Source organism: Mauremys reevesii, linkage group 5, assembly GCF_016161935.1.
Source record: "Mauremys reevesii isolate NIE-2019 linkage group 5, ASM1616193v1, whole genome shotgun sequence".
Lineage (NCBI taxonomy): Eukaryota > Metazoa > Chordata > Testudines > Geoemydidae > Mauremys > Mauremys reevesii.
The window spans coordinates 33,904,636-33,927,753 of record NC_052627.1 but is presented as its reverse complement, the minus strand read 5'-3'; the positions used below and the strand labels follow the sequence as shown (position 1 = coordinate 33,927,753).

At 42.8% G+C, this 23,118-nt stretch overlaps 1 protein-coding gene across 1 annotated transcript in view; it reads right to left on the bottom strand.

Moving 5' to 3' along the window:
- The window catches only part of UBE2D3 (ubiquitin conjugating enzyme E2 D3), a 29,374-nt gene extending 9,355 nt beyond the window's left edge, over window positions 1-20,019 (bottom strand). Inside the window, exon 1 of the mRNA XM_039540234.1 lies at window positions 19,458-20,019. Coding sequence (XP_039396168.1) covers window positions 19,458-19,481 — 24 coding nt within the window. The 5' untranslated portion in view covers window positions 19,482-20,019. The remainder of the gene's footprint in view (window positions 1-19,457) is intronic.
- Between the last annotated feature and the right edge of the window lie 3,099 nt (window positions 20,020-23,118).

Here is a 23,118-nt window from a genome sequence, read left to right as displayed (position 1 = left end):
AGTCAACAGTAAAAACAGAATTACTACTTGTAGTTTTTAGATACCCCAATGCGGGGAGGAGAAATAGCGTTAAGAATTAAATGAAGCCCAACAAATGTTTAAGATTTCCTTCCTTAAAAATACTTAACACCACAAGAGGCAAAGAACAGGTAAAATGTTTTCACACTGTGCAAAAAATCTGAAATGTATCATTTCTATTCTGGACAAACAGCAGCACAGTTGTTTCATTTCCTCTTCCACCTCGATGTAAGATAGATCCTACGTATGGTGTTAGCAATTTTATATCTATATAAAAAAATATATAAAAAAGAGGCCCACCCATAGATCAGTCTTTTCAGTTCACCTTTTAGAGAACAAAGATTACAAAAGGAATACAACATGCTTTTAAAAAACGCAATTAACATTATGTAACAATTTCACTCAAATATGTTTTTAAACTCCTGAGAAATCTGAACAGCAGACATGGTTTCTCGAGTGGCTTCACAAAAGGGAATAAAATAGGGATTTAGAATGAAAAATTTTAGTCCATTTATAGCAGTTGTGAAATCAACACAGTAAAACCAGAAGTCTCAATCTCAGATTTCTCAGTTAAAATAGCAATTGTCTTGAATTTCATTGAAAAGGGAGTGTCAACTGCCATTTATGTAGTCAAAAGTAAGTCAGTTTACTTATTCTTCTTAGTATACTAAAAGATCGCAGAGGGATTTAAAAAAAAATTCTTCACAGCTAACCTCTTAAGACATCAAGAAGTCACGAGTGAAAGGAAAGCAAACTAGCCCCTCTTCCTATAATGGATTAGTGTTAGAAATCACATGCATTTCACTTACAAGTTACTAAAACCAAGCACTTTGCTATATGTCGAAGGTTTAAGAAACTTAGACTTGAGTACTGTGATGCACAGACGCATGGAAATTTTGACGATGCAGCTTAACAGCTTTATAGCTGAAGTAGCTTTCACATTCATCTTGGTCTGTGGTGATTTTACAAACACTTGAAATAAAAACACTTGACAAGTTATGGTTTTAGCAAACTCACCACTTGCTAATACTTTAACAGCAGAAGAGAAAAATGCAGGCCAATGTGGCATTAAAGGGGATTTCAATTTTCCTGTCCATTCAGTCAAACAAGAGTATCACTATGTAGGACAGCAGTTATTGGAAGGCACACAAAAAAGTTAACCTATTTTTCTGTACTGCCTCACCTCTCAAAGTTTCTTCAAAATACTCGTAAGTAGTAATTTTTTTTCTGCTCCATTAGAAAGTCCTGACAACATAAACCAGTTCACTTTGTAGTTTTTCCTTCAACACTGCAGAAAACTGTCCAGCAAAACAGATACAGCGTTGATGAGGTATTATCTTTTATTGGACCAACTTCTGTTGCTGGGGGGGAAGAGAAGCTTTTGAGCCTCCACAGAGCTCTTCTTCAGGTCTGGGAAAAGAACCCAGAAGAGCTCTGTGGAAGCTCAAAAGTTTCTCTCACCAACAGAAGTTGGTCCATTAAAATATATTGCCTCACACACCTTGTCACTAATATCCTGGGAGGGACACAGCTACATCAACACTGCATATAGCAAAACAGAGGTAACCAAAGTTGACCTACTTCCCTCCTAAACATTTAATTTAATGTCAAAGCATAGTTCAGACCATCTATAGAGCTAATGTAAAGCACAGCAATCAATTGCAGTCTAGGCATTTTAACAAAAACAGCAACAGGCAAGTTCACTATATACCACCCTTCCCATTCTTTTACAATAGATTCTATGACTTCACTCTAAATCAGGACATGTTATACTGGCTAGACTGGAATATTCTGTTATCTTTTATTTATGGTACTTTGCCATTGTAACTAGAAAGGTAAGTGTGGCATCTCTAAGTCAATCTAAACGGGCCTGTGTTTGCTTTCGCAACAAATCACACAAATTATGGATCAACAAGGCCTGAATTTACAGTTGGAGACTTCAAACATTTTGTATTGCAATGTTTCTCCTGCAGTTCAGTTTTGCCAAGCAATGGCAGAGTGAAATTAATAGTATTATGTTCAATTTTTCTACTGCTATTCAGACATAGGGGCAGCTGTTCTTTCCAAAGAAATCAAGATAAATCCCATGTGAAATGTCTTTAATTACTCAATTTGTGCATGTTTTCTATTAAATGGCAGAGATTCTTCAATTTTAAGAGATTTTAGGTAATTTCCTGGTACATAATATTGATAGATCCCTATGTTGTTACAGGGTTATTCTCTAAGAACATTCCCAACAGGATGAGAAGTGGTTTCGTTTTAATTCTTGAAATGATACTAGGGAAAGGAGAAAGAATGCCCTAGGTTGGGGTGGGCAAACTTTTTGGCCCGAGGGCCACATCTGGGCATGGAAATTGTATGGTGGGCCATGAATGCTCACAAAATTGGGGGTTGGGGGTGCAGGTTCCGGGCAGGCTCCCAGAAGCAGCGGCATATGTCCCCGCTCTGGCTCCTATGAGGAGGCATGACAAGATGGCTCTGCACACTGCCCTGTCCGCAGGCACCGCCCCCTGCAGCTCCCATTGGCCATGGTTTCTGACCAATGGGAGCTGTGGCGGTGGCAGCATGCAGAGCCCCTTGGCTGCCCCTACACTTAGGAGCTGGAGGGGGGACACGCCACAGCTTCTTAGAGCCATGCGGAGCAGGGCAAGCCCCTGACCCTGCTCCCCAGCTGGAGCTCGAGGGCGTATTAAAATGTCCGCAGGGCCGGATGCGGCCCCTGGGCCATAGTTTGCCCACCCTTGCCCTAGGTTCAATGTGTGGTCTCAATTCCTCTAAAAAGGCACGTGTGGATGAGAAATGAGATTACATCCATGTACATGAGAATGGTCACTTTTCTCAAAGTCTAGCTAAAATCTGTTGAGTTCCACTGGAGAACCCCTCTAAATACTAGAAGTATCATAACAGATGACTCATCTACAGTGAGTAGAAGCAGTCATATGGCATTTAACAACTGAGATACATTTATATTTACACTATCACTGGACTATCTAATTTGATCTGGGAGAAGCAACAGATCTGTTGATATGTTGTTCTTTTACCAAACACTGCCAACAGCACCTAGAGCCATAGGTGGGCTCTTTAGTTTGTAAAAAAAAAAACACACAAAAATAAGTGAGATTGTACTGGAGGAAGAAAAAATTGAGGTTTGCACTGCAGCTTCACAAAGGTTGTAAGAGGCAAATTCCATGGACCAGAGAGAGTTACAAAGGATACTGGAGGTCTTCAGAGCAATAAGTTCAGACTAAAAACTGAGACATGAGATCTCTCTTTTAGTGTAAGAGGGATTTTCTAATAAATCTAGTAAAAAAATGCCAATACTTAAGCTAGAGGTAGAAACACCTGACTACCAGTAAAAGAAATCCCATCTAAAAAAAAAAATGAAGCGGAGGATAAAGCAAAGTTCAAAGCAAAGTGTATATGTAGAAAGATTGTGCGTATATATAGCTTAGCTAATACTAACAGTTTGAAAGTTATAACATTTGAGTTTCAGGACTCTTTACTCCTCAAGTCACACCCACCACAAGTATTTACTCCAATATGAAGGTACACATTTTACCCATTAAGAAAATGGTTTTAGATACTGGTTAAAAATGACTTTCCTTGTCAGCATATAAGTAGCCTCAACAGCCTGAAGGACCATGGTTTTGGCTGGCCTACTGTGATTAGATAAAACATGTCTTGATTTTAAACAGATTTAATGGGTAAAAATTCCTGTGTAGAAAGCATCATATAGCACATCACATTTCAACTGCTATACAAACATTAAACTTCAAAAGCCTGATTAGGTTAACACTCCTTGTGCGCCTCCATTCCCCATTTGGAAAGATGCATTTTTCAACCCTCTTAGCCCCACTACTTGTGTGGCAAGCTAGAAATAAATTGTGCAGCAAGGCCAACTGATTTCAGAAGTGCTCCAGCAAGAACCTGAGAATTCTGCACAAGAGTCAGTCAAAATTTTAAGTTCATTTTCACATTTAATATAATCAACCTAGTTGTTAGAATATAGAACCTAAGTGTATTTGTTTTTATCACTTAGCTAATTACAGGGGTATAAAAACAAAGAATACAAAAATCAGTCTGCCTGTGTATGGGACTTCTCCCACTAGGACAGTCTGAGACCTTGTTCTTAGGCTAAGGCCTTTGGCTAAGCATCAGGGGCAGCCATAAGCTGTGAAGTGTAGGGTCACATCCAAACCAGTCACTCTGAAGTAAGGTGGTATTGGGCTGCTAGGAAGATGATCCTGTCTTGATAAGTTCCCATCACCACCAGATAAAGAAACAGATATTAAGATGTTTAAAGAAAACTTAGTTTGATAGCATCCTGTCTGGCAAGAAATAACTTAACAACCGTTGTTGTGAACCCTCATTTCTGTACTGTTTTATCTTTACGGCCCACACTTTTCTACTGTTCATCTGTCTGGTTCTCTAATTGTTTCTGTCTGCTGTATAATTAATTTTGCTAGGTCTAAGTTAATTAGGATAGTGGGATATAATTGCTTAGAGAACTACGTTACAATAATATGTTAGGATTGATTGGTTAAGGTATAGAAGAGATTATTATAAAAACTGGGGTCAAACAGGAAGCGGAAGGGAAATTGGAATCACCTTTGTTAAGGGGGGGAAAACGGGAACAGGGACAAGGGGTAAACACTCTGCAGCATCAGAGCTGGGAAAGGAACACTAGGGAACAGACTATCGACATAAAGAAATAAGCCTGACTGGTGTAAAGGGCTTCAGAACATGCTTGCTTGGAAACTAACCCCAATAAACATTGCATTGTCTGCACTTCGGACTTCTGGTCTTTTTGTTAGCCGTCTGCGTGACAAGAACCAGGGAAGTGGAAGGGTGAAGGGAAAGCCCTCTAACACTAGTTTTCCCAATGTTTATAGTAATACTGAATTCTATTTTATGATATTCTCAAATGTCATGCGTTGCTCATTTATGTTACAGCTACATTAAAGAAGTTGTCAATGAAAAGATAGAAGTATTTTGCATTTGGGTAGTTGAAAAGTTCCATGCTGGCTCTTAGAGATGCCTATCGCTATTATCTAAGCACCTCCTCCTACAGACAACCAAAAAAATCATGATGGCATATGGAACCTGGAAAAGCGTGAGGCCATTTGGGTTATGGCATTCAAGAAAAAAATTGAGGTTTTTCACACTAGGGAAGGCAAACATCTGATCTTTCCTCTCATCCTCTGAGGCAAGGGGGGGGGGGAGAGAAAAGAGACCAAGAATGACTGATTTGGGAGTGGGGGGAAGAGGACAAGGGACATATTTCCTCCTCAGGTCAGTGACCAGCTACCCCAATACCTACCACTGCTTACAGCAGCAGTGGGCAAATATTCTGGCAGAACCTTTCAGCCTGTCAGTGATATAGTTTCAATATTAGACTTTGAAAGTTAATATTTCATTGAGCTGAATAGGAGCACCTCACCTCTGACTAAGGAAGATGTTTACATTTGATGTACTTTAAAGTTCTCTTTACAATCATAAGGCCTGGCAGTTTTTTAAAAATTAAAATGAAGCACCATTCTGTAGTAATTTCTCTCTGCAGAAAACGAGGGGCCCTGTTTACTCTTTTGATACCTTATTTGTGTCACTCTGCTTGTTCCCTCTAGTTTCTGTTCCCTTCTTGTTTCCCTTTAGTCTTAGTCTCCTCTTCTTTTTTTGGAAGGCATATTTAAGGATACTCCATTAGGATTCCTCAAAAAATTCCTAGTGTAGATTCCATTTGATAAAGAATAGACCTACCACCATCTTGAGACAGCTAATGATACCTTTCTTCAGTTTACAGGGACAGTTTTGAGAAACATGAACAGTATATCCAAGCAGCTGACTCATCTACAGAGATTTCAGACCCAGATGGGAAGGAATAAATGAATGACCAGTCTTGGTTCAGAACTTGGATGTACTACTAATAGAGGGAAGGATTAGTCTTGTGATAAAAGCACAGGGCTAAGAATCTGGTTCTCTGTCTGGATCTGCCATGGACTTCCTGTGTAGCTTTGGGCAAACCACCTCTGTATCTCAGTTTTCAAATCTAGAAACTTGTGATAGCCATATTAAGGATTAAATGTACAGCATTTTAAAGCACTAATTAAGGATTAATTACACTCCACTGTTCCTGTTAAATACACTGCACCCCATAGTGCTCTAAGTAGCAGTACAAGTAATTTGCCCCAGTAGGGAAAGTTATGAACATGGCAAGGTAGTTGGGAAAGTGGAAAAAAAAAAAAGACACCCTCAGTTATGATCATGACAGATTTTAAAACACAAATTCAGCATTTACTAAGAATTTGCTAAATATTTGGCTTAGCAGTTTTACAATAACTTTGTATTAAGTAGTAATAAGGGGGGGAAGAAATGACAGTACAGAGGCAGCCATTTCCCCAATATTCCATGTGTATATGAAAGCAACTCAGTGGTTTCAAGACAAGAAACATTTTCCATCTCTGTACTGTAAAAGTTAATTGCTAATTATATTTGTGCAAAATGGCCAAGTCATTGTTGATGCTGGGAACCATAAGTGAATTTCTTGGGGTTTGGATGGAAAGTAAACCAAAATTTTAACACTAGTTTTTGCTTAAATATTTTTGTACTACTGTATTTGAGTACAAACATTTATAAGTGTGGATCACATGTAATTTCAAACACTGACTTGTGCTCCAAGTACAGACCACTCTACGGAGCATGAAAAGCTTGAATTTTGCAACAAAAAAGACTAACTCAACTGAGACCCCTTTTTCAGATATTATTTAAACGGTTTGAGAGAAAAGACATCTGAAGGGAGAATGAAGACCGCTCAGAGGATCAATGGCACAGCACTTGTGTGCTAATACAGTTCCATACACTGGGTACAGTTAAGAACATTTCAGAAATATAGCAGCTAATGTAAAAATTGTTAGAGACCTGATAATTTAGAAGTTAGAATTTAATGCATTACAGCTGCCTTCTTGCAAGACACCTTACATAACAGGCTCTGTGTCCACTCTTCTCTCCCTCACTGTTAGAGTTTGCATTCCATGTCATAGCTGCTGCTCCTCCCTGGTCCAAGTTGAAATAACTTCTACTAGTTAAACATGAATGCCAGCTGACTTTACCCCATGGATTCTAGCGGGCGCCTTTTTCTCTCCTACTTTCATAAAGTGTAATAATCTAATGGGGAGTTTAAGACTTGATTTTGAAGATTAAATAATTAAAATAGATTATTCATTAGAAAAATACATTGCAGTCTTCTGGTAACTAGTGAAAAAGGCACAATAGAAGAAGCTGAATTGATCTGCTAACGTTTCAAATAAATTTATTTAAACTAAGAATGAGAAATTACAGACCAAAATGTAATTCCAGGAATATTTAAGCCCTAGCAAAAAGACATTTAAAAATCAGAGAGCTTTCTCATAGTACATTAACTTGACACTTAAAATGTCAACACCCAAGAATGCATTATTAAATTAATCTTCCCTCATTGGAGGAGACTTGAGGACTACTCTGTGACAGGAAAGATTGAAAGGGTCTAAAAAGAGGGATAAGGAAAACAGAAAATGTAAGCCTGTGTTAAGATTAAAAGTGGAAGTTAAATGCCTTTCCCATAACCTCCACTCATAGCAGCCATTAGAGTACTAGAATTAGTTATCATTGGAGCAGAATACCAGATAAAGTCATAATAGTTCCAGTGCTACTCATATTTAGGTGGTCTCTCAAATGCAAGTATAACCATCAAAAATATATACAAAGAGACAGTTATTTGGAAAGTAATAAAATATAATGGAACAAAATTCATTATACCTATTACAAATATAAAATTAAAAACAAGTCACAGTTTATAAGTAACAAGTCAGTCAGAAATGTTAATATTTACATAAGAAAAAGGCATTACATTATTAAGAAAGTAAACATGTGCTAAAGTGACCAGAGCAAACAGGCAAGGAATAAAGCCATCATACAAAAACAGGTACAGAAAACACTGAAGACAAGCCCAAGGATCACAGATATATTTAAAAACACCACATTTTCATTCTCATTAGTTTGCCAGTACATTCCATACCTTTCAGGTACATTCCTGTTTTGTCTTTAGAACCTAAGCTCTTGAGGGCAAAATTTAAGTTTATGCAGTGTCTGGCAATGTGGTCCTGGTCAGGACTAGTGGATGCTACCATGGTATAATTGTTACATATAAAAAGAAAACCCCTACTTTAAAAGAACATGCAGGTTGTAAGTCAAGTACTCAAAAGTTAGGAAGTGTCAGACCTCAGGTGCAACTTTAATTCAGCTACCCTGTACACGTGCATGAATTATGTTAGTCTAATTATGATCACAAACTATTTAATTGACAGGACCCCTGCCTCAATCAGTGCACAGGATTGTGTAGTTGAGGACCTGTCTCATTTGTTACAGAAGTTAGAATGGGTACAGAGAATAAGGCAGGGATTACAGAAAGAGAAAGGACTCATGGTTAAGGCAGTTGAATGGCACTCCAGAGAACTGGATTCTATTCCCACTTTTCACACACAGTTCCTGATGCTGGGCAAATTACTTAAACCAAACTTCACAGGTGACCACTACCTGTTTTCTTCATTTTCTGAATGCCTAACTCAAGACATCTTGAACTTACTGCAACTGAAGTCAGCTGTAGTTGTGCTCTCAACATATCAAGTACTACAAAAAGGCTAAGTAATTTTGTTTTAAATGGCCATATGCATCTCAAATTAGGCATGCAATATGAATGTATGCTTTCAGCCTTATTCTCTTTGCTTCAACTCACTCTCCATAAAATTGGGTTATCCCTATCTCACAAGAGTGTTGGGAAGACAACTTCATTAATGTTTGAAGCACTCAGATGCTACAGTAGACACCACAGAAAGACTAGGTGGAAATTAATTAATCTGTATTCAGTGCAGTTTGGACAGTGTGCAGTAAATAAGAACTAGGACAACATTTCTTTTTATCCTTATCTTTCAGTATATCGAATAGCTACCCATTTAGTGAGTAGTGTCCATCCTGTACATTTAAATTCTGGCATTTCTCCAATTTGAGAAGCTTTGCAATCTTCACGTACAAGAAAATCCTTATGTTAAAAAACAAACAAACTTGGAAATGTTTTTAATTTAAAAAAACAAACTATCATGTGGAACATACTGACACCCCTCCCTTCCCCTCCAACATGGGTCATCAGCAGAGCTGGAACCTTTAGAACCACAGCATAGACCACCACCTGAGGTAACAGTAAAAAACACACTGGCAATTTGCTAGTAAGTGGAGGACTGTCCAAACTCAGGAATTCGTGGTTCAATTCTAGTTTCTGGAGGTGGTGTTCTCTACTCAGACTCTTCTGTCCCCATCCCCCAAGCCTCCTTGTTCTTGTTTTCCTCTGCTCCTATCTAACCACACCACTACCCCAGACTCTATTGTCCCCAACCCTCTGCATCTGAACCAAGTTTTATCCTCCCTTCTCCATGCTGCTTGAGCCAGTAGAAGCAGCATTGACAACACAGGATAGAGTCCCCATGTTCTCACACTGATGCCCCTGCAACTAGTAAGTACAACTAAAACACCGAATCCCGCTCAGGCCCTTGTGTCCTGGGCTGGAGCATACTCAGTGCCAATAAGAGAAATGTTCTGCCAAATAAACAAGCCTCTACTAAACAAATTGTGATTTTTCATACTGGTAGTTCAGCCAAGCTTGGGTAAATTTTCCACAGAGACAGCAAATTTCAATTCCCTGTAATAAAGCACAGAGACACTACAGCTTCTCAGAATATTCTGAAGATGTTTTATAATGGGCAATGTTAGGCATCATAACTTTCACTTTTAGTGAACACACAATCGCTATTTAGATTCACAATGAACCTCATGTCAGCATGTCACTTGATTTATTAATCCAGGATTCTTTTATTTTAAATGTTAAAGTATTCAAGGTCAATTTTTGAAATTCTTAGTGCAGCTTTTCATTCATGTGAGGCCTAGCTACCACTTAACAAGTGACTGATTTCTTATGGACCCTCACTTTTTATGAATACAAGAATGTGAATGAGAGCTCATGTACATGGGGAAACTTACTAACATAACTATATGACATGCATCGGACGAAGTGGGTATTCACCCATGAAAGCTCATGCTCCAATACATCTGTTAGTCTATAAGGTGCCATAGGGCTCTTTGCTGCTTTTACAGATCCAGACTAACACGGCTACCCCTCTGATACTTAACGTAACTATACTACTGCTACAGATATATTGCTGTAACTTCCAGCATGTAAATGTTCTGAAAGAATGTCCACACAGGAAGTTACACCAGTACACTTGTAGCAATATATATTTTACTAGTATAATTATACTGATATATTTCCTTGTGAAGAAAAGCCCTAAATCTTGGAGAGGATAAATAAAGATTTTTGAAGTTTAAGGGGCCCCTGACTGGCCCTCTCTTTTTTCATCCCTTCAAAGAGCAAATGCCCTGCTGTGACCTCAAGTAGGGTTGTACATCACTGGCTGTGGTGTAAGATGTAGCACCACCACCTGAGGCAGAAGCTGCCTCCACAGAAGAGACTGTTTTATGCATAAACAGCCACTGGAGCGCACCCTCAAAACTACTGGGATAATTCTGGAAATGGTTAATCACCTCCCAAATGCAAAAGAGGCTGACTGGGGGAAGATGAAAAGTACTTGTACTCTCCACCCACACAAAGGATGGTATAGCACTGAAGGGAGTGATGGGAAAAGGCATGTTCCAAGGAAATGCTCCAGGGAAGCTCAGTCAGCCGATAAGTCAACTTATCCCAAACTCTCCACCCTCAGGCAGGACCAACCCTCAGGCAGGACCATCTCTACTCTCTCAAAGACCCTCTGATCTGCGATTGTGAAGGGATCAGAAAAGGCATACTGTAGGCTTTATGCAGAACCGCATCTTCACATCTCCAAACTGACTTCACTAGACAGCTGAAACTCTGGTTTCCTCTCAAACCTTCCACTTAGAACCCCACCCCTCTTGGGGAGATGGGGGGGGGGGCAAGGGAGAGAGAAAGAAGAGGAGGAAATTTGACAGCTACCCAAACCCTCCTCAACACACAATATGTTTTTTGAATCCCTCTGCCTTTTTCATCTCAGTTGCAGATTGCATCATGCTTCTATTGCCATACATAATGCTTCAAGTAGCAGAAGAGTGAAACTAACCAGGTGTAAGGAGCAAAACCTGTTTCTCTTCTCTCCTCAGCCACAGTAGTCAGAGACAGAATTTATGCCCCTGGTGCTTTTAAGGCAAGTGAAGCACATGTTGGAGCACAGACTGCAACACCAAAACCAAGGTGGCTGAGGTAATATCTTTTATTGGACCAACTTCTGTTGGGTAGAGAGACTCTTCTGAGCTTACAGAGCACTTTAGAGCTGTGTAAACTCAAAAGCTTCTCTCTTATCCATGGAAGTTGGTCCCTTAAAAGATACTACCTCTCCCAACTTTTCTCCCTAATATCGTGGGACTGACACAGCTACAACATTACATACAACAATGCAAGGTACCAAATTTTGCCATTTGAAATAGAAACTCCACAACATGAAGAAAAATGAAGCACAGCTTAACAGCGACATCTACTTCCTGAGCAAATGCAAGGAATGAAAAATAACTCTTGACCTCTATGTACAAAACTAAATATCCTGAACAGCTCTGCAGATGGACTTCATAAAAACTGAGGTTACTGCACCTCACATACTCCAGAAAGAACCACCTCAGACAAGAAATCACCACATGTTCCCACACACTGGAAGAAAAAAAAAGATCATGCAAGAAATCAAACTATCAAGAAAAGCTGATGACAGCCATCTAACACAAATCCAAGAAGTGGAACTAACTACTCCACAACCTACAAAAACCTCTACCTCCAGGAGAAATCATGGCACCAATATCTACTAAATGAACACTACATGATGCCCGAACATCTATCAAGACTACTGCTAATGAACCAAACTATCTGCACTCTCTAAGAGTAGGTCTACACTGCAACTGACAACCCACAACTGTCCTGTGCCAACAGACTCAGGCTCATAGGATTTGGACTAAGGGTCCCTTTAACTGCGGTGCAGACATTTGGGTTTATCTGGGCTTCAGCTGCAGCTCTGGGACCCTCCCACCTCACAGGGTCCTAGAGCCCAGGCTCCAGCCCGAGCATCTACACCACAATTAAAAAACCTCTTCACCCAAGCACCAGCCAAGGGTCTTTAATTTAAGTGTAGACGTGCCCTGAGGGACTGAACTTCTGCTTTGCTGCAGAACCGGATACCAGACTAAGAGCATGTCTACACTACAATCGATGACCTATGTAATTACTGCAGTGGCTCATGTCCACATTACCCACTTTTCTGTCAGTGACATGCGTCCTCACCAGGAGCACTTCCACTGACTGAAGAGGGGCCGTGTGTGCGCGCAGGAGGGAAAGGAAAAGAGGAGAGAGTTCTGAGAGCCAGGCTTCTCACCTCTCCACTCCTAGGTGGGAGCAGGGGAGAAGCTGCCTGTAGTTTCTCGCCTCCAGTGGGGAGATCTGCACCCAGAGTCCAGTTGGCTGCTGACCCCAGGGGACAGCAGGGCTCCCAGAAGGGAGCCTAAGTGGCAGCCCAAGCCGAAAGCCTGGGTGACAGCCTGGCTTATAGCGGAGACCCAGTAGCAGCATGTCTGGGAGCCAGCTTTCTTGTCCATTTCACGTCACCAGCAGAATATTAGCCAACACCAGATATAAGTAACATAGCATCTACACAGACAAGAGTGAAACTAACGAGGTGTAAGGAGCAAAATCTGTTTCTCTTCTCTCCTCACCCATAGTAATAAGAGACAGAATTTATGCCCCTGGTGTTTTTAAGGCAAGTGAAGCACATGTTGGAGCACAGACTGCAACACCAAAACACGGACACTGCGTCACCCTAACTACGCTGACATAAGCCCTACGCCTCTCGTGGAGTTATATCAGTGTAGAAGGGCAATTACATCAGCAGGAGCAAGGCTGTAATGTAGACCAAGCCTCACGTGACTTTTTCTCTGCCCCACCTTCCTTTCCTCCCTATGACTTGAGGGGTGTTAACACATTTCAAGGTACTATCTAACCTGAAGTTTCATCTTGTATTTAGCTGTGACGCTCTGAGGGGTAGTCTACACTATGGTGAGAGGTGGTAGCTATGTCAGTGGGAGAGTCTCCTGCCGACATAGTGCTGTCTACACCAGCACTTAGGTCAGTGTAACTTGCCTTGCTCAGGTGCATGGATTATTCACACCCCAAGCAACGTAAATTATACCGAAGTGGTAGCGTAGACAAGCGCTGAGTATGTTTCCCAGTCCTGAAAAAGGGCTCTGTGAGCTCGAAAGCTTGTCTTTCGACAGCAGAAGTTTGTTCAATAAAAAAAAAAATATATTACCTCACCCACCTTGTCTCCAATATCCTGGGACTGATACGGCTACAACATTGCATACACCAACACAATTCATTCTTGGCCTTCAGTTACTTTCAGAGGCCCACTGTGCTTTAAAACAGGCAAGTGACATTTTTTATTAATTGTGACTTTGCAAACAGTTATGCTTAATCTCAAGAAGTATGGACAGATACTTTGTCACCACCATACTATACAGCTAGACCCCATTTGCTGAGACCCTAAAAGCCAGCTCCAGAGTCTAACAGACTCCAAGTATGATGAAAGAATGACACATACTGAAGGATCAAAGTGACTGGAAGGCTATCAGTGCGATTTCTAGCAAGCTGAAAAGAAAAGGTTTAAAATTAGTTGTGTGCTGAACACCATTACTTCTTTGTGCAATCTGGACCTTAATTCACTTTTTAGAAAAATATTTGCAGTTCACTCAACCAGGAACACACTGGAGTCTAAGAATTTTAAAGGTAATTTGCAAAAGTATTTTAAAACATTTTCCTTTTCACTTTGTGAGTGTGTGTTTAAAGAGTGCCTGAAAATTTATTAGTCCTGGTCTACATTACAGGGTTAGGGTGACAGAAACTGCCTTGTGTCAACCTCACTATGGAAGGTCTTCCCTTAAATTTGGCTTCCACCAACGTAAGTGCTTCTCTATGCCGAGTTAGTACTATACCACCATGTCCCCAAGTGGCACTGAAACATAACTGACGCAATTAGGTTAACGCAATGTCAGTATAGACACCATGCTGCTTGAGTCAACTATTACTGGTTTTCAAGAACTGTCCCACAATGCCCCACACTGACAATACAATCGATACAAGTGCTCCTGGTAAGGAAACACACCATTGACCTCGGCAGCCAATGTGTACACACACAAACTATTTAATATCTGAGGTGGCTATAATCTGACATAGATTAGCTTGACATTTTGTAGTGTAGACACAGCCTTACTCTTTAAGCTCAAATATCAGAAGTGTCATGGGCTATGGCTACACTTAAACTTCAAAGCGCTGCCGCGGCAGCGCTGGCCGCGGCAGCGCTTTGAAGCGCTAAGTGTAGTCAAAGCGCCAGCGCTGGGAGAAAACTCTCCCAGCGCTGTCCGTACTCCAGCTCCCTGTGGGGAATAACGGACAGCGCTGGGAGCGCGGCTCCCAGCGCTGGGGCTTTGATTACACTGGCGCTTTGTAGCGCCGCAATTTGCAGCGCTGCAGAGGGTGTGTTTTCACACCCTGCTGCAGCGCTGCAAATTTGTAAGTGTAGCCAAGCCCATGGTCTTGCTGGAGAACCTGTGGCAGTTCTCAGGAATGTTTATTGTAAGATGTAACACATCAAGTGAAGGGGCCAGAGTAACAAAGCCTTCATTTATCCAAAATATTAGCCACTGTAGTTAATGACCTGTTAAAAAAAACAATGACAGAAAATCCCTTTCCTTCTTCTTTATCAACTTTCACTCTTTGCTCTTGCGATGCACCCTTTCACATCTCTCCAGGAATAAGCCTTTTCTGAACTGAAGTATTTTACAAAAGAGGCATTACCACCAATTCAGCTGAAAATATGGTAACATCAGAGGTTGGGGTTTTTTGTAAAATCCCTGGTGTACACAATGGTCATAGTCAGCCTAGACAGGGCTGGAATTTCAAAAGTAATAACGAAAAGAGAAAAAAAAAGTCTAAACCTTTCAGGCTTCTGTCATAAAGCTGCAAGAAAGAAACAAGCTCAAAGTTTGTGCTTCAAAGATGACCTACAAAGATATATCTTATTGTTATCAATTGCTTTTTCCAGGATCTGTTCAACTGCTTAATACTCATTTTCTTATAACATCGCTTATTTGCCCAACCTTTTAACAAGCACATAGTCTCCCAATTCCTGTAACAAGCTCAAACCCTTGCCTCCAAATCACATGATAAAGGCAAACAGAGCAAATCATTGATCAAGATATAAACTTCACAACAAGGATTGCTGTATAGTGGCAATTCCCACCTTACTTGGAAGGAAGCCATTTTAAGAAACCTCAGCAACTACTTTTAGTACCTCAAATAGCTATATTGGTACTAAATAAATACAGTGACTAAGAACTATGGGACCTCTTTCAGCTTGACATATTGAACAACCTTGGCATCTCAGTATATTTCTTCTTAGGACCTCTTACTGAAGACCAATTCAACAGATGCACAGGAACGGTAGTTTGTTATAAGAATGCACTAGAAGTGGGAAATCTGTTTAAAGTCTGTTGAAACATTTGATTAATTTAAGGAGACACTTAGTTGCTTCTGTGTTTGTATTGTTACAAAATCTAAGGTTACTAAAACTAAAAGATTAGACAAAACTTCTGTCCCGTCTGCCCAATTTGTGTACTCCACATATATGTACACAGGGCTATCAGAGTCAATTTCACCATTTGCCTTGCATAACCAGTTTTCCTTTATTTGTGTAGGGTTCTCAGACAGCAACAGAATAAAACTTAAATTAGAAAAATGATAGTAGAGCAAAAATATTTGTTAGTCTTGCTCTGGAGCAAGACTAATTTTTAAAGTATGATTTCAAGTTACTAACCCTTTATCAGGTGTGAACGGACAACTTCCCTCAACAAATCTGAAAAATATACTGCTTCATAATTTATTATTTATATATAATATAAAAATAAACACACTGTTCCTCTCTGGGCATTAAATGCAGTGTACATCCTCCATTTGAATCGGCTTTTTAATCCTGCTCCTGCACTCTCTCCAAAACTATTAGACTGAAGAAAAAACTTTTCCTGAACAATATTATGGCATCCTTGGTCCCATAGTGCACAAATAGATTATTAGTATTTTAATTTCCTTATTTTAAGAGTAGTTGCCATAAAAATGGTCTGATGTAGTCAGATTCCCATTAGATCAAAACCATCCCACTTCTTTGGGCAGAAACTGACAGAGTTTGCACTGGGAAATAATCTCAAACTGCCACTAAACTAAAAGCTACCTAATACCAGTACACTGGTAGTAATGTAGTGTGTGTAAAAAGTTAATGCTGTCAGTTATAACATTTTCATCCCAAATACCAAAGTCAGTATTCTGTTTTAATGTTAATTTAATCCTTAAACAAGAAAACTGTAGCTTCAAGGTTAAAACTGAAGACTCGATGAATTGAAGATTCTTTCCTAAAAAGTTACCCAAAAATACATAGCCTAATGCAGTGGTCCTCAGTGCGGTGCCCGCGGGTGCCATTTACTGGCTGGTGGACAAGCATCCACCAGAAGTGGCGTCACCAAGAGGCATCGCCGCCGAAATGCCGCTGATTTTCAGCGGCATTTTGGCAGCAATGCCTCTTGACATTGCTGCTTCTCGGCGGCATTTCAGTGGATGCTTGTCCACCAGTCAGTGTCCTTGTTGGCTCGTCGTGTGCCACCCAGAGAAGGTTGGGGATCACTGACCTAATGTTTTCACATATTCTAAAATGCAACTTCAAAATGGTTGATGAAGTGCCAAGTCACTATTAGATAGCCTTTGTAAATAAATGAAAAGTAGGCTTATCCTAAATCCCAACTTTTCAGAACAAATTTCTACATTAGCAAGACCTGAAAGTCTATTTTTACTTACCTGCCAAGCCCCAAGTTTAATATTTTGGTTCATTCAAAAAGCATGGTCCTGAAAGGAATCAAACCAGATCAGGAATTGAAAGAAAAATGCCTCTCCTTTGTGTGTTTGTAATGTCATCTGCTGAAGACAATGAACTCTGACCTTGGCAGGTAAAATTTCTACAGACTTGCAAATTAGACTGAATCAGGTATGTACACTTACAGTGCTCTGAGGTCTTGGACTTGCATTTTGCAGCCCTGGACTAGTGCCAAGCACATACTATAAGGAAGCATGGAGTTTCAAAGTCTGATCTGTTGCACCACAAAAGCTAGAAACTGATGTTTGGATGAGTTTGCCAGGCCTAGAAAGCATCTCAGAATCCCAAATTACAGATAAAGGATTAATCTAACTATAACGGTCTCAGATAGCAACTGCTGAAAATCAAGTCATAACTACTGTAAACAGAACAAATTTGGACACATCTTGCAGCCTGGTTTGGCTACACTAGTCGAAAATGGTTATCATTTCCAACCACTAACCTTGGACAGGAAAGATTTGAACCCCTGGACACACTTTTATTATTAGTTATGTTTATTAAGACAGTGCTTAAAAACTATCCAAGAATGCAGCCCCATTTTGTTAGGCACTGTAGACAGTCCCTACACTCCAAAAATCCTACAATCTAAATGTACCAAGAAGTCTAAAATTACTTTTAAAAATGTGCTAAGGCTCCAAGTAAGATAGCAGGTTAAGTATAGATTATGCATTTGAGAGGTTTGTCTTGATTTATACTTGACAAATTCCTCGGACCTAAAGAAGTCTGAGTTCAGGATACATTTCACTTGCATACATTGGTGACAAAGCATACCAGGGAGTCTCCCAGCTGAATTTTAATTTAAGTTATATCATCCACACTTACAGTGGAAACAAGTTTTGGTGGCAAGTTTTCCAGAAACTAAAGTGTTTTAAGAGTGTCATTTTAATTCAAATGTACACATTCTCCTACTTAAAACAGTTTTGAATTTAAGAGTTTTATTAGTCTTGAGTGTAAGCAATAAATTAAGACACAGTAACCACATTATGCTCCTGTTAGATAACCAAACTAGTAAGTCAAGCCACCAGACCTCCACAGTAAGAGAGTGTCAAGTTACTGTAATATTTAAGAAAAATATGACAACCCCAATCACTGTACCCAAAATTGACATTTTCAGTGCATGATTTAATGGCACTATGAGTTTCTGGTTTGTTGGCAAGCTGTAAAGTGACAAAGACAAAAATCATCCATCCAGTCTCAAAATATTTAAAATGCCGTAATGCTTGTAAGTACAGATCAACACCAATTTAGAGCTTAAGCTATTTATCTTTAATCATGCTTGTCATTAAGACACCAACAGTTTGGAAGCTTGGATGCTGCACTATAACACTAAACCTTTGTTTCACAGGAACGTCACAACTGAAATTGAGAAGATTTACAAGTTACCTAAACCCCACCCTCTGTCACTAACCTTCCTCTCTTGAAAGGTTAAACTTCCATCACCCCAACATTTTTTTTGAGTTAGCTGTAAAGTTACTCCACCCTGCTGGATTGAGAATTTGATCCTTGCACAATAGATCATCACACAACAGTCTTCCGCCCCCAATAAAGCAAGAGATGAGGTAAAAGCCATTCCTCTACGACATTATGAAAGCGGTGGGTTTCCAGGGGGAAGTGGAAATCTAGAGGAATAGGAGCAGCTGCTGCTGTGCAGTGTGAGTTGACGGGAGCGTGGACGTGTGTGTGTGATGTTATTGCAGAAAGCAAGAGACCCGGAAAGAGCCTGAACTAGGCAAACCCGCCGCCATCTTACAATGCGGGAAAGAAGTTACACGCCAGGGAAGAGAAACCAGTCTGGCCAGGAGGCGGATTCCCTCCTCGGGAAGGAGCGACCCAACACTGACTGTCCCTGCGATGTAAATACAGCCACAGCACAGCCGGGGAATCAGGAACAGCACCAGCGCAAGAGACAGAGGCGAGAAGCCGACACCGTCTCTGCACCGGGTGACACTGACATTTAGAGCCCTTGTCCAGGCCCTCCAGACAACCCACAGCGTCCTCGCGGGGCCACCGCGACCTTCCCGGTGACTGCGACAAAAAAGGGCTCCCGGGCGACATGACCCGCTCTCCCCACCTCGCCCCGCACAGCCAGCCCAGGCCCCGGAAGGAGATCAGGCCCCCTGCTCTTCACCGCGGGGGGAGGGGAGTCACCCGCCCCGGCCGGAGGCCTCCCTCACTCCCCACCCAGAGCCGGGGGCACCGCGCACACACCAGACAACACCCCCCCCACACACACCCGTGCGGGGCCCAATAACCCCGCGCGACAGCAACACCGCCCCAGGGATTCGCCCCCGCCGGGGCCTGACGCGCAGCCCCGGCGTCGGCCGGAGGAGGGGGAGGGCAGCGTCGTCTCCCCGGCCCGGCCCGGCCCTCGCTCACCTTGTTGATGCGTTTGAGCGCCATTGTGTGTGTGCGCGCCGCCGCCCGCCGGGCCTGTCTCTGCGCCGCGGTGACTCCGGGCTCCGCTCGCGCTGAGGGGGGAGGGGGGTAGTTGCGTCTCTCCTTCCTCCGGAAACAGCCAGGGGCGCCCGCCCGCACGGAGCGCAGCCGCCCACAGCCTCCTCCCGACGGGCGGGTCCGGCCCCTTCTTCAGAGAGCGCTGGCTGCTGCCGCCTCGGCGAGGACAGACGATGCGCTGAGCCGCCGCCGCCACGGAAGAAACCGAGCTCAGCCCCCCTGCGCACCCGCCACCGGTGGCGAGGCCGAGGAAGAAAGGAGGGGACAGCAGGCACCGCCCCCCGCTCCCTGGGGGCGGGTCACTGAGGAACCTCGCCTGCACCCCGCTCTGACTGGAGCTGGGAGGGGCGCGCTAACCGCCGCCGCCGCCTGGGAATCTGCGCACGCGCTACCACGACTGATGGAAGGGGGGGTGGTCGCGGGGGGACTCAGGCTCGTGCAAGTTGCGCGCACGCGCCTTGTAGTGCTGCGGTGGTGGGGTGAATTAAGAGGTGGGGAAGGCTCCTGGGCCCCCTCTCGCGAGAGTAAGAGCGCACGCGTCCCTGTTCTGGGGAGGGGAAAGAGGCGCCGCCGCTTCGCCAATCAGAATCCCGTGCTTCCTTCTTCGCAGACAATGTGAAACCGGCGCATTAGGCAGGGCCCAATTTCCCCCTGCGCTTGAGTAGGCGGTTTGTCCGTCGCTGTGCGGGCAACGGAGTAGCCCACAAAGCGAAGGCTCTTGCCGGGCCTTCGATTCTCCTGCGTGCTTGGCTCGTGGTCACTCCTTACTCCCCGCCCCGCGGCTTCCTCTGTGCGTGTTCACAAAATGGCCGTCGAGACCGGATCTGCGTTCGTGTTTTGCTAACGTCGTAGTGGTATCCCTCCGCTCAGCCGCTGCGAAGGGGAAACAAACCCTGGCGGCGCTAGAGGAGGAGTGGCACGAATGCCCCTCCCCTTCCTGTTTGTCTCCATCGACCCTGGGTGTGTTTCCAGGTCCCTGTACCTCCAGTGTAGACGTAGTAGGTTTGCACCTCAGTGGAGTCGAGGTCAGTCCCGTCCCCAGCTGGGTTCTTCTGTCCTGGTTACACTGGGGTACAGTTATGCTGCTTTGCTTGCTAGGATTGCTGGATGTACAGACACCTTGGTTAGGGTTGCTAACTTTCTAATTACATAAAACCCAACACTCTCTTGTTCTGCCCTGAGGTCCCGCCACTTCCCAGAGGGCCAGCCCTTGTTCACTCCCTCCCCACTCCCTCTAGCTCCATAATTTAAGATTGTAAGAGCAGGTTAGACAAACAGCTGTTAGTGACAGGTTTCAGAGTGGTAGCTCTGTTAGGCTGTATCAACAAAAAGAAGGAGGAGTCCTTGTGGCACCCTAGAGACTAACAAATTTATTTGGGCATAAGTTTTCAGGGGCTAAAACCCACTTCATCAGATACATGCAGTGGAAAATACAGAAGGAAGCTCTATATATACAGAGAACATGAAAAAATGGGGGTTGCCATACCAACTAATTTAATGGTGTCCAGTTTGCAAATTAATTCCAGTTTTGCAGTTTCTCATTGGAGTCTATTTTTGAAGTTTTTTTGTTGAAGAATTACCACTTTTAGGTCTGTAATTGAGTGTCCAGGGAAGTTGAAGTGTTCTCTGACTGGTTTTTGCGTAGAGACTGTCCGGTTTGGCCAGTGTACGTGGCAGAGGGGCATTGCTAGCACATGATGGCATATATCACATTGGTAGATGTGCAGGTGAACGAGCAACTGATAGTGTAGCTGATGTGATTAGGTCCTATTCAAGGGACATACCTATTAAGGGACACCATCATAGGACATCACATCAGCTACAGCCGCCGCTGCCACCACGCAGCACAGAGACCAGGTCAGCCCAGCTCTGCAGCTGCGCTGCCCCAGGAGCTCACAGCCCCACCTGGCGCATTGTGAGTTGAGGCTGCAGGGGAGAGGGGACAGTGGGGGAGGGCCTGGGGGTGAGCCTCCCGGGCCAGAAGTTCAGGGGGCGGGCAGGATGGTCCCACGGGCCGTAGTTTGCTCACCCCGGTCTAGATAATATTTAGGCTTTGGCTACACTTGCATTTCAAAGCGCTGCCGCGGCAGCGCTTTGAAGCGCTAAGTGTAGTCAAAGCGCCAGCGCTGGGAGAAAACTCTCCCAGCGCTGTCCTCTCCCTCTCCCTGGGGGGGAAATAACGCTGGACAGCGCTGGGCGCTGGGGCGCTGGCGGCTACTGGCTACTGGCGCTTAGCGCCGGCAGCAGAGCAGCGCTGGTGTTTTGTGTTTTCACTGCCTGCTGCTGCTGCAGCGTAAGTAGCCCCTTAGTGTTGCAATGAGTGCAGGGGATTGGACTAGACCTCTTGCTGGAGGTCCTTCCAGTCCTACAATTCTATGATGGGAGTTCACACATCAGGACTGTTATTTCAGGCTGCCTGCAGACCAAGGCAGACAACACTTTTGGCAGGCTACCTTTGTTAACCATGAGGACTAGAAACCTTATTAAAAAAATAGTTTAGATTTGAAAGAATCTGACTCTGCCCCTTCATTCACAAATGTGTCAGATGGGCAATGTGTTTGACACCTCTGCTCTGCAGTGTGACACTTAAGTAAATATTAAGTCCTGATGTCTCCAAGTAACAAAATAGAGCTTGTTTTATGTGATCACAATTTATCTTGTGCTCCTGTATGATCTTCAGAGAATGCGGTCAGCAGAAAGTCAAGTCTCTGGAAAAGGCTAGGTGCATGTTGCAGACAGAGGCTCCTCTGAGAATGGAACATGAGGTCCCTTTAGGGTGACCAGACTCCCAATATTAGGGCCTTCATCTTATATAGGCAACTATGCCTCCCTCCAAAAAAGTGTCCCGATTTTTTGTACTTGCTATCTGGTCATCCTAGGGCCCTTGCAGCAGCAAGAGCCGGGAGGATGCTGGGAATGGAATAAGAAGCACATCATAATAGTAAAGCCAAAAATACAATTGTATGCCTGCCTCTTTAAGGGGGAAGAGCTGTGGCTCTAGCAAATATTTTAAAAAGGGTCTTCACTCTTCCAAGATTTTGAAAATGACACCTACTTCAAACCTTATGTCCATTTCTGTTCTAGGAATGGGCGGTGATACCTGAATCCTTAAGCACTTAGAGCCATTCTTTTTGGAATTAACTTGATTATCACACCAAGATCCATGGACTACTCTAAGTCTCCCAGAACACTTTCAATGACCCATGGAGCTGCTGCTTCTATCCTGGTGGAGTATCTGGTCAGTCTTAACCAGTGATGCTTCCTGTCTAAAAGTTTATAAAGCCTTTTTTTAAATAGGTAACTCAGAACAAGGCTGCTTTCTAACTTTGTATTAGATGCTTCTACTTGTGTAAATTTAATCATACTTAGATTTTTGAGGCAAGAACCTTACCCCATTTTTGGTGAAGTAGCAAACATGTAAGAGGACAAAATCAAACTGAGCTGGAGAGATTAGAGAAATGGAGTTTTCAGGAAATTATGTGAGGTTCACTATTAACAACTGTGATATCCAGGGAAAATAAATAACCAGCATAGATTCATAATTGAGGAGTGTAACCAAACAACCATATCCATTTCAGTGATT